General features: G+C 53.7%; 1 protein-coding gene across 1 annotated transcript in view; it reads right to left on the bottom strand.

Annotated features, from left to right (window-relative positions):
* Positions 1 to 1,855: 1,855 nt before the first annotated feature.
* Positions 1,856 to 13,997, bottom strand: part of SND1 (staphylococcal nuclease and tudor domain containing 1) — a 433,869-nt gene continuing 421,727 nt past the window's right edge. The window contains 7 exon segments of the mRNA NM_001135474.1: positions 1,856 to 2,455; positions 2,567 to 2,611; positions 4,767 to 4,970; positions 7,394 to 7,507; positions 8,680 to 8,749; positions 9,594 to 9,717; positions 12,966 to 13,107. Of these exon segments, the coding sequence (NP_001128946.1) occupies positions 2,390 to 2,455; positions 2,567 to 2,611; positions 4,767 to 4,970; positions 7,394 to 7,507; positions 8,680 to 8,749; positions 9,594 to 9,717; positions 12,966 to 13,107 (765 nt within the window). The 3' untranslated portion in view covers positions 1,856 to 2,389.

Below are 13,997 nucleotides of genomic sequence, written 5' to 3'. Positions count from 1 at the left end.
GAACATGCCGATGTGTGCACTCTGTGCCTCCTTCAAATCTGCACCCTTGGCGCGTGGCTTGCCTCACTCTGGTCCCAGCCCTATCCAGGTCACACCTCAGGAACTTGGCAGATGTGATACAGAGAGAAACACCAAGTTGGGGTCAAAACCAGACAAGCTGCAGTAGCACCTTCCTGCCTGGTGACTGATGTGACCTTTGTCTCAACCAGCCTTGGAAGAGAAAAAAAATCAGAAGTGGGAAGGCTCAGGCATAATTTCAATTGGAAAACTAAGGAGGGTTTATCCTTGGGTGCAGATGTAACCAAGGCAACTGTGAAGACCGCGAAATGATTTCAGACCCTTTCACAAAAGAGCGGGCTGGCATCTTGCCCTCTGCCGATTGTGTTCACTGTGAATACACGTCGCACCCTACCAGAAGCACCTTGGAGGTCAAGAAATAAGTGAGATGGGCATTCTCTTCTTGATGGATAAAAATAAAATCAGAGACCATGGTGAGTGTGCTTCTCTGCTGGGGGCAGGACAGCTTCTCCAGGAGTGGGGATGATGAAGAGATTCATACCAAGTCATCATCCACACCCCTCCTGACTTCCTGGGCTGCACATAGTCAAGGGAAGCACAGTTTACTGGACCATAAAGGGTCTGATTCAGACAGTATAAGCACTTGTTCTGGCTAAGCCGGAGGTGCTGCAAGTAGAAACTGTGAGTCCCCAAGAGGACCAAGGGAAGCTAGTGTTTCTGGAGTTGAACTGACTCAACATTTCTCCCCATGGCCCCTGCCTAGTTCTTCCCACCCTCACCTAACTATAGCGCACCTTGAGTATAAGCAGCACACATGAGAACCCCATAAGAGCCCTGGCCAGAACAAGTGTGTGTTACGGCAGGACCTCCAGCTGAGGAATGAGATCCGGCCAGCCAGGCCCTACCACCTCCACTGATTGTCCCTGTAGCCCCCAAGATCAAAGGGTCAATTTTATATGGCAGCTTGGAGCATCACCCCAGTTCAGAATGTTGGTGGGATGTGGGGCTGTCAGAAAGACGTGCCGCCAAGTTTCACCAAAGTATGTGCCAGGGAGGGGCGGGGGCACACAGGTAATGCTGTTAGTGGAGGAATAATGAGGCACTGGACACCGTGGGTATGGGGAGTGGTGACTCTCACACTTGACTTTCTCTCTCCGGGACTCCTGGCCTCACACCACCATGGCTCCTCCCTCAAGGGCTACATGCAGCCTGAAGATTCTGAGCTCTAGGGCCAGTTCTACCTGAGGACTTTTGGGGAGAGCTTATCAAATCAGACATGAGCAATGGCTAACCTGGAGCAGATAGGCCTCTCACCTGGGACCTGGGTTCCTCTTGGAGACGCCGGTCCTCCTAGCTCTGTTCTTCAGAGAGGAACCAGGAGGCCTGCGTTCTAACCCACTCTATCCCAGACACAGCAGGAATTAGGGAAATCACCTCATTTCTCTCAGCTGATTCCCTTTTGAATCCTTTCTTGGGGATCTGGCAGGGTCTGCCTAAGGCCAGACCCAGCAATTCACAGCGGGTAAATTGTCCTGGGTGCTGCTGGCCAAGCTGCTGTAACTCTCTAAGGTCCTTGAAAACAACCATGTGCAATAAGTCAAAAAAGACCTGTAGCCTCCTGCATGATGGCCATGGTGCCAAGTGGTGCCCACTGGGTCCAGGAGTTGCTTGCTCAGACTCTGAAGATCTGCCTTGCTTTCCCCAGCTGGCTCTATTTCTAGGGAGAATGTCCAGGCATTTGGATGACTATCTTGGGGGTCATTCAAGTGTCCAGGTCTCCTCCTGGCTGAAGCTGCCAAGACTCCATGCTCTGGACCACACTATGACCAATAAGGGCTGCAGACAGCACATACTATTTTATTGGGCCTCAAAAGCTTTAAATACAGAATGGGCTGGCCAGGGCGAAGATGTGAACACACTGGCATTTGAGAATGAACATATCAGAAAAATCACATAATCAACAGTTGGACAGAGAGCTGGGAGGAGGGCAGTCTGGGATAGAGGCAGGTGCCAGCTGGCGGCTGGCCTGGGTGTTAGGATTCCTCCCTCCACTAGGACATAGTCTTTGATGTTTCTTCCTGATTTGAGGATTTTTTAAAAAAAAAAAAAAACCCACAAACCTCCAAATAAAACCAACTGGCAGAGACTGTGGATAGCAGTGCCCATCATCCCAGAGGACAAGGGTCTGCCCCAGAAAGCCTTGGGGTCCCCCCTGCAGCCCCGATGCCACCCTACAAGACATTTCCATACACTGAAGCAAAGCTGGACCCAATCTACAACCCCTCTCTGGGGTTTGGAGTTGAAAACACCCTCCCAACAGAGGAAGAGGGACTGGCGTGAGCGGGGCTGGGGGCCAAAACCGATCCCCTCCTTAGCGGCTGTAGCCAAATTCGTCTGCATCATCAGCTCGAAAGTCTCCATAGCGCCACAGGTTCAGCTGTAAGAAAAAACAGACAATAGCTCTTCAGGGATATGGGACCCACCGGAACTCAGAGGGCTAAACCCCTCAACTTGGTACCCTCTGGGGGCTCCCAAGGCAAGAACTCACCCTGGCACTCTTGGCTGACTCTTGGGCATTCAGGTATTCTGTGATCTGGAGGGACGAGAGAGGAAAGGCAGTGGTCAGAGTTGCCCTCAAATGATCAGCCAGCAGGACCCTGCAGAATGCTTAGGTCAGCGCCAGAGCTCTCCCTTGCTCAAGCCTGTCCAATGGAGCCTTAGTTCCCTCAGAGTAAAACGCAAAACACAATCACATTAGTCTCCTGGCTTTTCCCTTAACTCTTTGCACTAGCTCTTCTGTCTGCCTGGAACGCTCCTCCGGTCACGTCCTCCTGGCTACCTCTCCCACCTGCTTCAGGTGTGCGGTAAAGTATCTCCTTCTTAATGAGGTCTCAGGCAACCCCATTTAAAATTACAACCTAGGCCAGGTGTGGTGGCTCAGGCCTATAATTGCAGTACTTTGGGAGGCCAAGGCAGGAGGATCACTTGAGCCCAGGAGTTCAAGACCAGGCTGACCCCATCTCTATAAAAAAAAAAAAAATTTAGCCAGGCATGGTGGCCCAGGAATGTCTGTAGTCTCAGTACTTGGCAGGCTGAGATGGGAGGATCACTTGGGCCAGGGAATTGAAGGCTGCAGTGAGCCATGATTCTGGCACTGCGCCATTGTACTCCAGACCTGGTCTCAAAAGAAACCAAACCAAACAAGAGCAATACAAATACAACCTTCCCCTCCCATTCCTGACTCCCTGGATTCCACTTCTTTTTTTCACTGCAGTTATCATCTTCTAATATCCTATTTAATTTACTTATTATGTTCATTGTAATTGTTGTCTCCTCATGCTTGAATGTAAGCTTCTCAGGGCAGGGGTGCTGTCTCTTGCTCTCTGATATACCGTAGGCCCTCAATAAATGTCTGCTGATAGAATGAATAAATAAATGAACATGTTAGGTGTTTATCTCAGGGACTGCGGCAGAAGGAATTTTCTAGATAGCAGGGGCATTATGGGCAGTTTCATATGGGGTACATTAAGATCTCCAATTCTATAGGGAGGCTAAAGCTGACCTCCTAGGAGCCATCTCTTAAGGAAAGCGGGGGTCTATCCAGAGGGGCTTAGGGGTTGGGCTTCTCTTGAGACACAGTGGCAGCCCACAGGGGTGTCTCGTTCCAGTGAGTCATCAGCCTGCACAGCCACCAACACATTATGTGGGCTTGCAGTGCGGTGGGGAGAGAGGAAAGGCCAGGAGGGCTGGGAGAAGGGAGAGCAGTGGGCGAATGGAAGAGAGATGAAGAGGAGGAAAGTGTTTGGTTTTCATGCCTTGCCTTTCTTGCCCCTGTCTCTGAGGGAACATAGGGAGAAGCTGGCCACATCCTGCTGCCCTCTCATCACTTTCTGCTGGGAGACGGCAGCTCTGTGGGGGGCCCGAGCTTCCCCAAGTCTGGCCCTCTTGGATGGTTTTTCCTTGGATGGTTTTTCCTTCCCAGCTGGGAAGCAGGGCTGGTCTGCAATAGGGCCTCAGTGGCTGCTTGGTGAGAGGGTAGAGAGGGACTCAGAAATGTACAGTGTTGGGTGGAAGGGGCTGCCTTGTATCCAGAGCCCAAAGCTAATCACCAAAGGCTGCGCAGTGCAAGTTGTTTCCCAGGTATGAGCGCACTGATTATCACGATCAGCCCTGAGAAGTGGCAAGGCAGCTAGTGCTCCCCTCACTTCATAAGCAGGGAGATGGGGCTCAGGAGGCTGGCTTCTCCTCTTAGAATGGTGGAGGCAGGACTCCAAGTCCAAGGGGCTTTCCAAATAGCCAGAGGGTTGTGTGGCAGAGTCTTTCTGGGCCCTTTGGTGCTGCCTCCTCGACAGCTCTGGCTCGGGGTGGCACTGGGTGTTAGGAGTTGGTTATTGACTTGGAAGTTGTCTGTTGGAGAGAGACTGGGAGAGCGGGAGGGACAGGCCTTGACCCTCTCCACATCGCCCCTGGCAAAGCTTTCTCGCCTGTCACCTGGGGGTACATGGGGAGGGAAGCTTTCCGCTCTAGTTTGCAGCTGCATTCTCAGCCAAACCTGCAGCCAATTAATTTGGGATGTAATTAGCTTTAAAACAAAAACAAAAAAACGCCAACAAACCCAAATCCATTATCTTTCCCCAGCAGGAACAGCAGGATGGTGGATTCCCTGCTCCCTTCCTGGCTTGTGGAACAGTCCCTTTCTCTGTAAGGGTGGTGGCGCAATGCTGGGGCTGCCTCTCCACATCACGTACCACTTTCTGGAACTGTTTCTCCTTGCGCACCTCCACCATGACCAGCCCCTCCTTCACCAAGCCCAGCCCCACATCGCCCTTGGAATCTGCAAACTGCAGGGTGACATGGGGGCAGCCGGCACTCAGGTGTTCCACGTTGAGCAGGCACTGAGTGTTCTGGATATCCCGAACTACGCTGTCCACGGCGTCCGTGCGGGCATCATCCTGGAGCAGAGACACACTCAGGTCAGAGCAAGCCAGAGAACAACCACTTGGGCCCCAGCTCCTGTCCATGGATTCCCAAGAAAGTCTGGCCAGCAGGGGCCTGTAATTTACTCCCCAGAGGACCCTAGTGAGGTTGGCCAGGCATGGTGGCTCATGCCTGTAATCCCAGCACTTTGGGAGGCTGAGGTGGGTGGACCCCTTGAGGCCAGGAGTTGGTGACCAGCCTGGCCAACACAGTGAAACCCCATCTCTACCAAAAACACAAAAATTAGCTGGGCATGGGGCGCATGCCTGTAATCCCAGCTACTTGGGAAACTGCAGCACGAGAATCGCTTGAAGCTCGACTGCAGTGAGCCGAGATTGTGCCACTGCACTCCAGCCTGGGTGACAGAGTGAGACTCGGCCTCAAAAAAAACCCCAAAAAAATAAAAAAACAAACAAACCAGAAAGAACCCTAGTGAGGCAGAAACAGGCTCTGGATAGGAAGCCTTCCCCTTTTCTTTTCTTTTCCTTGCCCTCAGCCAGAGACTATTTGCAAGTGACCCCTTTCTTTCCTACCCTGTGCTCCCACCCGCCTGCCCTGTGCCTCCGAGGAAAAGTGACTTCTTCCCACTCAAAGCTCACCTACACTTGGTGCCCTTTCACTTCCTACCTCCAGCAGGACCTTGCTCCAGTGCACTAAGCCCATGACATCCTATGTCTCTGTCTTTTTTTTTTTTTTAAGAGACAGGGACCAGGCCAGGTGTGGTGGCTCATGCCTGTAATCCCAGCACTTTGGGAGGCTGAGGTGGGTGGATCACCTGAGGTCAGGAGTTCAAGACCAGCCTGGCCAACATGGTGAAACCCTGTCTCTACTGAAAATACAAAAATTAGCTGGGCGTAGTGGCGGGCACTTGTAATCCCAGCTACTCGGAAGGCTGAGGTGGGAGAACCACTTCAACCTGGGAGGGAGAGGTTGCAGTGAGCCGAGATTGTGCCACTGCACTCTAGCCTGGGCGACAAAGCAAGAATTCATCTCAAAAAAAAAAAAAAAAGAAAAGAAAAGAAAAGAAAAGAGATAGGGACTGGCCAGAGTGCAGTGGTGCCATCATCTCACTGCACCCATGAACCTGTGGGCTCGAGCGATCCTCTCACTGCAGTCTCCTGAATAGCTGGGACTAGCTGGGACTACAGGTGTGTGCCAACACACCCAGCTAATTTTTTTTTTTTTTTTTTAAGAGACAGGGTCTTGCTATGTTGCCCAGGGTGGTTTTGAACTCCTGGGCTCAAGCAATCCTCCCTGCTTGGCCTCCTATGCTGGGATTACAGGCATGAGCCACTGCACCTGACTCCACATGTCTGTCTTCACCGACCTGTTTTGTGATACTTGTCTTCAGCATTTTCTGTTGCGTCTCTCCTGACCTTCAGCAACTTTGTGAAAAGGTAGAGAGTAAATTTGCTTATTCTTCATTTGCACCCTTTATCTGGTGACAGTGCCAACCATGGTGTTCACACAGCTCTCACTCCAGGTACCAGGCACCTTCTCAAAGCTAAAGCCAAGGGCAGCCCCTGGGAAGCCTCAACCTGCCTGAGCTCCTGGGGGATCTGGACATTGTAGACTGGCTTTCTGTTTCTGGGGACAGAGGGTATCCACGACCCTCAGCATGGGTTCTCTCTTTTCTGGCTGCATATGCTCCCTCTGGGCTCCTGTTCTAAGGTGGCAGGACCCCAGCACTTCCTAACACTCTCTCTCCTCCCCATCACACCTTCCACATACTCAATCTGGGCAATCTTGTACACCGCATGGTTTTAACTACACAGACCCATAAATTCCAGGTCTCATCTCACTCTCCAACTGAAAACTGTAAGGCTGCCTGGAGGTCCCAGTGCCCAAATTCGCTCCTTCTCATTCTTCTTGGCCAACAGCAACACATCCACACATAAGAAACCCAGCACCACCTTCGTCTCTAGCCTGGACTGTTACAACTGTCTCCCACCCATTCCTTCTAGTCCCTCTGTTCACTGTGCCATCAGAACTAACTTTCAGAAACACACTGGACCACGTCAAACTTCTCTAAGAAATGGTGCCACATTCCTCCTGCCTATACAGCACAAAGAATAAACTCCTTGCCAGGGCAGACAAGCCCACGACACCAAGGCCTTTCCCGTCTCACCTCCTGCCACTGCCCAAAAGCCCCCTGGGATCCAGCTGTGGTGGTCTAGTCTTTGTCCAAATGCACCCTGGCCTACCTGCTTCTATGAACTAGCTGGAATGCTCTAATACTACCTCCTCAGTGGCATCTTCCTCAACTTCCCATCTCTTGAGTACTATTACTTAGTGACCGTCATAGTTTCCATCTTCTCCTGTCAGCCCATGAGGGCTGCAGCAGCGGCTAAGTGTCAGTGGACAGTCCCCTTTGGAAGGAGGAAGACTCCAGACTCACATCTTGGGGCACCTGGATGAAGGCGAAGGCATACTCCGTGGCTTGAGCTGGCAGCACCCGAGTGCTGAAGGCAGGTGGTAGGGTACCCAGGCGGGTGGATGGCAGGACCTCTCTCTGCAGAGGAAGCAGCAGGCCAACATGTCACATACTCGCTGCTCCCTTGCTCTTTCACAGGACAGTTCTCTGTGGCCAAGGCCTCTGGGAATGCTAACTCTGGGCCACCCTGTTCATCCCATGACTTGGTTCCACTTTGCAACGTACAAAGGCTCCCCAGTGGATGAAGTCTGGGGAGAACGTGCCCTGCTGGCCCAGCAGTAGATGGGGAGCTGTGGCTCATACCCTCACTCTGGGCCTGGTGCTGGCACACCTAGTGGTTCCCATGAAAACAATCACAGTATAACTGGACTCTAATCGCTTTTCCATTTCCTCCCAGTGCCCTTCTGTCTGTGACATGGGTTCCCTGACTATGTTCCCACAGGCCAGGGGGTGCTCCAGCTGCTGGCTAGGGGAGCACACTAAGACAAGTATCCCTGTGGTCACCAGGCCTGCCTATGGTTCCGGCCCAGGCATCTGGGTTCACGCTTTTCTGGCAGGACCTCTTCCTTTGTGTATTCCCAGGAGATGGGTGGGGAGCATGGCCCAACTCTGGGCTCTCTACTAACAGATCCTCAGTCCCAGTACTTGAGGAAGGCATGGGAGGTACGCAGACAAGCAGAGCCATGACTCAGGAGTGTCACCCTCCTGAACGACAGCTTTCTCACCAGCTCACTGCTGTTCCTAAAGAGAATCTCCCAGGAGTTGTCAGCAGACTCCCAGGCCCAGCCAGAGAGACTTTTCTCTCAATGGTGCCAGTCAGTCACTGTCACCTTGTGACTGTCCCTTCCCAGCAAGCCTGAGTTTAGGGATGTGCCGGGGATTAGCGCATGGAACAAACACCCAGTTTGGCTTGAACACCAGGAACTGTGGGTGTAAAGGCCCTCCATGTGCTACAGAGGCCCTGCCCCCATTCTGCACAGACCTCAGGAAGAAGAGGAACTGTGGGTGTGGCTGGACACCCATCCATGGGGTCTGGACGCGGGACCTATCAGTGCTTGCAGCCACTGGTCACAGACCCCAGTTTTGCCAGGTTACTCAGGGGGCCTGGCCTGTTACACGCACAGCATTGATGCCCCAATGCTCATTGTTCTATCGGTAAGCTCAGAGGGACCTTGGAGAGATCAGATGGATTTGACCTGGGGGCTGCTGTGTTTGATAGCCCCTCTAACACCCTGGTCCCCAACACTCACATTGCCGTAGTCAATGTAGAAGACATGTATTTTGGCAGGAGACTCGACTTTCTCTACTCGGGCACGGTACCTGCAATGGCATCATGGGCAGAGCTCAAGAGACAGCCCTGAGGAGTCTGGGCTCCCAGAGCCTCAGCAGTGGCGGGGCAGGGGCACAGCATTTCCCTGCCTGGGTTCAACGGGTGTCACGGGACAGTTACTGCACTCCATCTAGGCCCAGCCTCGGGCACTGTAGCCACCACCTAATGGAATCAGAGCATAGCTGGGAGCAGAAGAGGGAGAAAGGAGCATGTGGAGCAGATTAATGTGTCCTTGGGGCATAGAGCAACAAGACTAATGACTAGATTGATGTCTGCTGTTTAAACCCAGCGCACTGAACAGCAGCTGTAATTAGCCAGCAGATCTGTCTGGGCGGCCGCAGCAGGGAACACATTCAAGTCACTTCGTCACCCTGGGAAGGCCATGGGCCCTTCCTTGGTAGATTACACATCAGTGACCTTCTTCCGGCCCGTGAGCACTGCTGCTCATGTCCCAGACAGCTGGGGAAGAGGGTCGGGCAGCTGGTCTAGGTTTACTGTGGCCCCCTGTAACATCATTCTTCCTGGGTGGGGTGAGGGGTGTGCTGGACAGCCCGGCCAGCCAGCCGGCCAGCCAGCCAGCCAGGGCTCCCACCCTGGAATCCCCCAGGAGAGAAGGAAGGAGCCACTTCTGTCTGGCTGGACTGTAGGGGTGCACAGGCCAGAGCGAGGCCCCAGATGGGCTATGGGCAATGAAGACGGACACCCAGGAGAGCTGCTGGGAGCCACCATTAACCAGCTGGGGAAACCAGACTGCTAAGGCAACGCCTGAGGCCTGAGGACAGCCCTACTATTGTTCCTGCTCAAGACTCTGCCTTGCTTTTCCAAGTGGCTTACCATTCTCCATCTACAAATTTGGCAATGCAGAACTCTCCCCTGCGAGGGGCATAGGAGCCCTCTACAGGAGGGTGACTGGCAATGTCATTGCGCATGTTCTCCATCAGCTTCTCCAACTGGGTGCCTGCCAGGGAGGAAGAGCACAGTAAGACCTGGGTGCTGGGTTCCTCGAAGCCTCAGTAGGGTTTTTCTGGGAGGGGTTGGGGAGGGAGCTCAATGTAAAATTCTGGGGTGCACTGCAGCACTGGCTCTGTCCCCAACCCATGCAGGCAAGCCCTCTTGGTTCTCACTCGAGAGGCTTCATGCCATCTGCCTTCAGAAGTGGGACTGGTGACTTGCTGACACGTTGGGCCTTAAAGGCACACACAGCCTTGCCATCTCAGCTCTCCAGTCTGCTGGCCCAGGGTGTGGGAGCCCTTGGGATGTGCCTGAGCTTTGATTAAGGAGGTGGAGAAAGCAAGGAGACAGGGAGCAAGGACAACACCAAACAGCCTCCTCCAGGGTGAGAGCTGGCCAGCCCGTACCCCATTCCCGCAAGGCCAGCTCCTGGCCTAGGCCACAGAGGTAGTACCTGACAGAAGCCACTGTCCACTGCCTCCCAGGGGGCAAAAGTAGGGGTGAAGGATGGGCCCCACACCACCGGGGAAAAGGCCCCAGGACTGAAGCCATGGAAGATGGGGGAGGGATTCTTGGATCAGGGCCTAGAGCCTCAGTATTATTCAAACTTGGCCCCTCTGACCCTTGTCACCCTGCAAGATGCATGCTGAACAGGACTTCCAGTGCTGCTGGGCTGGGGCTCTACTATCCCACCCTGCTACTCAGGGCCCCTGCTCCACTGGAGGAGGGATTCCCTGCCTTGTCTTTCCCTGAGCACTCTGACCTTGGGTCAGTGGTCCTGCTGCTTATCTGCTGCTTTTGCCTGTTCTGGCAACACCCAGGGCCTACTCAGTTTCTCTCCTTGGCTCCTTGTAGAATCCTCCCACCCTGACTCTAGGAGGCATCAGTCCCCTGTGGCTTCCCCTTTTCTGTCCCCTCTGACCCTGATTCTAGCTCAGTCTCAGACCTTTTTTGCCCCTTCCCTCTCAGAAGCAAGGAGGGTGACTGTGGATGTGTAGTCTAAGTGTGGGACTCCTCTCTTTATCTTCAGGGCCCAAGGCAGTGCTATAAGGAGGGTGCAACATACGTCTGTTGTTACACTTGCCACAGTCAGCCTTATAAGTTCCCTGCTACTACACGGTGAGCTCCTTCTGGGCATAGAGCATAGCTCACTTCTTTCTGTTTACTCACACAAAGCCTGGTAGAATCCCCAATGCATGCAGGGTGCTTAATAATTCAGCCGCATTGAAAATAAACTCTGCATAAGCATGCAGGGATGTATGTCCACTCTTAGGCTGCTGCAGAGGCCACTGGTCCTGCATCCACACGACAGAGGCCTGAAGGTAGCAGCCGCCCCTCCCCCTACCCAGTGGTCAGCCCTCTATAATTCTCTTTAGACAGTGCTCCTTGCCATAGACAGTGAAATTCCAGGGATTAAGAAGCCTTGACAGACAGCTTCCTCCCTAACTTGGTCTACTTTCAATTTTTTGCTCCAAGGCAACAGAAGCAGGACTTTGCCTCCTGCCAACAGGCAAAGCCCTCTGGGAGGTCCTTACAGAGCCTCACTGGTCATTTGCAGCTAATGGCAATGTTTTCGTCAGATCCTTTTTGAAGACAAGACTTTAATTGAAAGAAGGGAGACAGGGTGAGAGGATGCCCCCCGAGAGGGGATGAAAAGTTTCAGCAGAGGGGGGCTGTGGATCCTGAGGTTTATCTCCATGGATACCATGGAGCCACCAGAGGGCAGGGGCCTTCCTCTCTGGAGCCCACCACAAATCCCCAGGTGGCCTGCTAGGAAGGGCCTCACTCCCTTCTCTTCCAGCATTCTAAGGACACACGGTTTTCTCTTTTCTCTTGTTTTCTGCCTCAGATTTCTGCTCTCTAAGACTTCAGGGACTTGTTCTGAGTCAAGGCGGGTCCTCCCCAGCAGGACCCAGAGGCTGAGTGGAGCCTGCCTGGGAGTGATCGCATCCTTTTCCTCAAGTTCTCTAGGGGGCTGGCGGGGATTTTGGGGTGGTGGATTCTAGCTGGTTCCTCTGCCCAGGAACAGCTCTTGTTCCTACTGAGACCACCACTACAAGACTCATTCCCTGTCACATGACCCAGCCCTAGAGGCTGGCCACCGCCCGGGTTCATTCAGGCAACTACTGGAGCAGCTTTCAGCAGGACTGTGGCTGACCTCAAGAGAACCTAATCCCGAAGGCTCATCGGCTCCATCTCTACCCCTCCCCCTTGCGTTTTTCCTTTTCAAGCACAGCCAGCCCAGGGCCAGGAATGGTCAAGTTTTTCCTGGTGAAATGACACTGCCACAAAGGCAGCTGCCTGGGAAATAGCATTAGAGGGAACTGGCTGAGACAGAGCTGGAGTGGGCCTGGGGTGGGCTGAGGAGGCTGGGCAGAGCTGTGTCCTGCCATCTGGGGGACTACCCAAGTGCTGCTGACACTTCCAGCCCCCTCTGCCCACCTCTGCCCACCATGATTTGCTTCCTGGGACCCAGAGGCAGCTCTAAGAGCTTTTCCTTCTGCTCCAAACTCAACTGTTTCCCTGCACAGGGCGGCCATGAGAAAAGGGGGGTCAGGGTGGAAAGTGTAAGCGGTTGGAGGTGGAGTCGGGCTAGCGGCTGCCAGAGCTCTCTCCTGCCCTTTGGCCTCCAGAAACCCCAGGTCTTTGCCCAGGGGACCCTGGCCACAGTGCACACCACTCAGGATGGAAGGAGGAGAAGGTCCTTCAGAGACTGCCCGGGGATGTCTTCCCCTAGAGCGCTGCCTGTTTCCATGGAAACTGGCTATCACTCAGGGCTATGTTAACCTCTAGAGAAGGAGAAACCCCAGCAGAGACAAACCCAGCACCACTCCTTGCTCCCCCAGAGGGAAAGGGGCTGAGCAATGCCTGGCTGATGCCTGACAGACTCTGGGGGCTACAAATCCTCCTGCCCAGCATAGCCAGGGGTATGTGGGAACAAACAGTCACCTAAGAGACTCAGAGCTCCGCCCAGATAAACCTGGTTATCTCACCTGCGTCCAGAGGACCTGTCCAGCAGCACCTCCATGCCTGAGCCCACGCCAGGGCTCATGTGAAGGTTCCTGAAGTAACTCCAAGCCCAGAGGAGCAGTGGGACAAGGCAGGGAGACAGGGGCGGTAACGTGAGCTCTTCAGGGGAGGCTCCTGGACTGCCTAGGCATTGTTCCTCCCACCCACTGGGCAGAGGCCCCCTACCCACAGGCAGCGCCAGCTGGACCAAGCCAGGAACCACGAGCCAGCGGCCTGAGCACTCACCGGTCTCCACATCCTGCACGTAGAAGTGCAGGTCATCAGTGATCTCGGTCACAAACACGGGCTTGTAGCTGGCGGATCGCTCCTTCTCCTCCAGCACTGGCATCACCTCCTCCACGGGCTGCTCCTCATAGTGGGCCCAGACCTGCATGTTCAGTCAGCAGAGGTGAGAAGAGGGCGAGGAAGTGAAGTCATAAAAGACACTGGGAGGCCAGGCGTGGTGGCTCATGCCTGTAATCCCAGCACTTTGGGAGGCCGATGCGGGTGGATCACGAGGTCAGGAGTTCAAGACCAGACTGGCCAATATGGTGAAACCCTATCTCTACTAAAAATACAAAAAATTAGCTGGGTGCGGTGGTGGGCGCCTGTAATCCCAGCTACTTGGGAGGCTGAGGCAGGAGAATCGCTTGAACCTGGGAGGCACAGGTTGCAGTGAGCCGAGATCATGCCACTGCACTCCAGCCTCGGCGACAGTGCAAGACTCCATCTCAAAAAAGAAAAAAAAAAAAAAAAAAAAAGACACTGGGAAAGGGGTTTTGGCAAATGGGATCGGCCCCAGGTGAGTGACTGTGGGGCACTCGATTCACACCAGGCTGAGCCCCTGAAGCCCTCTATCTCGGAGGGGAAAGGTGGGTTCTCTAAAGTTCTGATCTAGCAGTTCTCAAATTCTGGCAGGCATCAGAACCAACAAGAGAATTTATTAAAAATGCAGGCCCTGGATCCTACCCCAGGCCTACCAAATTAAAATCTGTTCTGAGCATCCCAGAGAGTAAAAAAGAGCAAAACCAGACTCCCAGGCTATCTCATGCACATCTGAGTGTGAGAGCCCTGCTTTCATGAACTCTTTGGCTCTGGGCTCCTCACACCCGCACCTCTCTTGCTCCGGCTCCTGATCTCCCTTCCCTGTGGCACTCAGCAGGGCGCCTCTGAATTCTGCAGGACCTCCTGCTGTCACAGGGCCCCTGGCGCTCCTGAGGCAGTCCAAGCCACAGCCCTAGGCTGGGGAAGAGCTCACCAAGAATGCTTCTGCTCAGC

The sequence above is a fragment of the Pongo abelii genome, chromosome 6, assembly GCF_028885655.2.
Source record: "Pongo abelii isolate AG06213 chromosome 6, NHGRI_mPonAbe1-v2.0_pri, whole genome shotgun sequence".
Lineage (NCBI taxonomy): Eukaryota > Metazoa > Chordata > Mammalia > Primates > Hominidae > Pongo > Pongo abelii.
The sequence above is the reverse complement of the archived record's forward strand: the minus strand, read 5'-3'. Positions and strand labels throughout refer to the sequence as shown.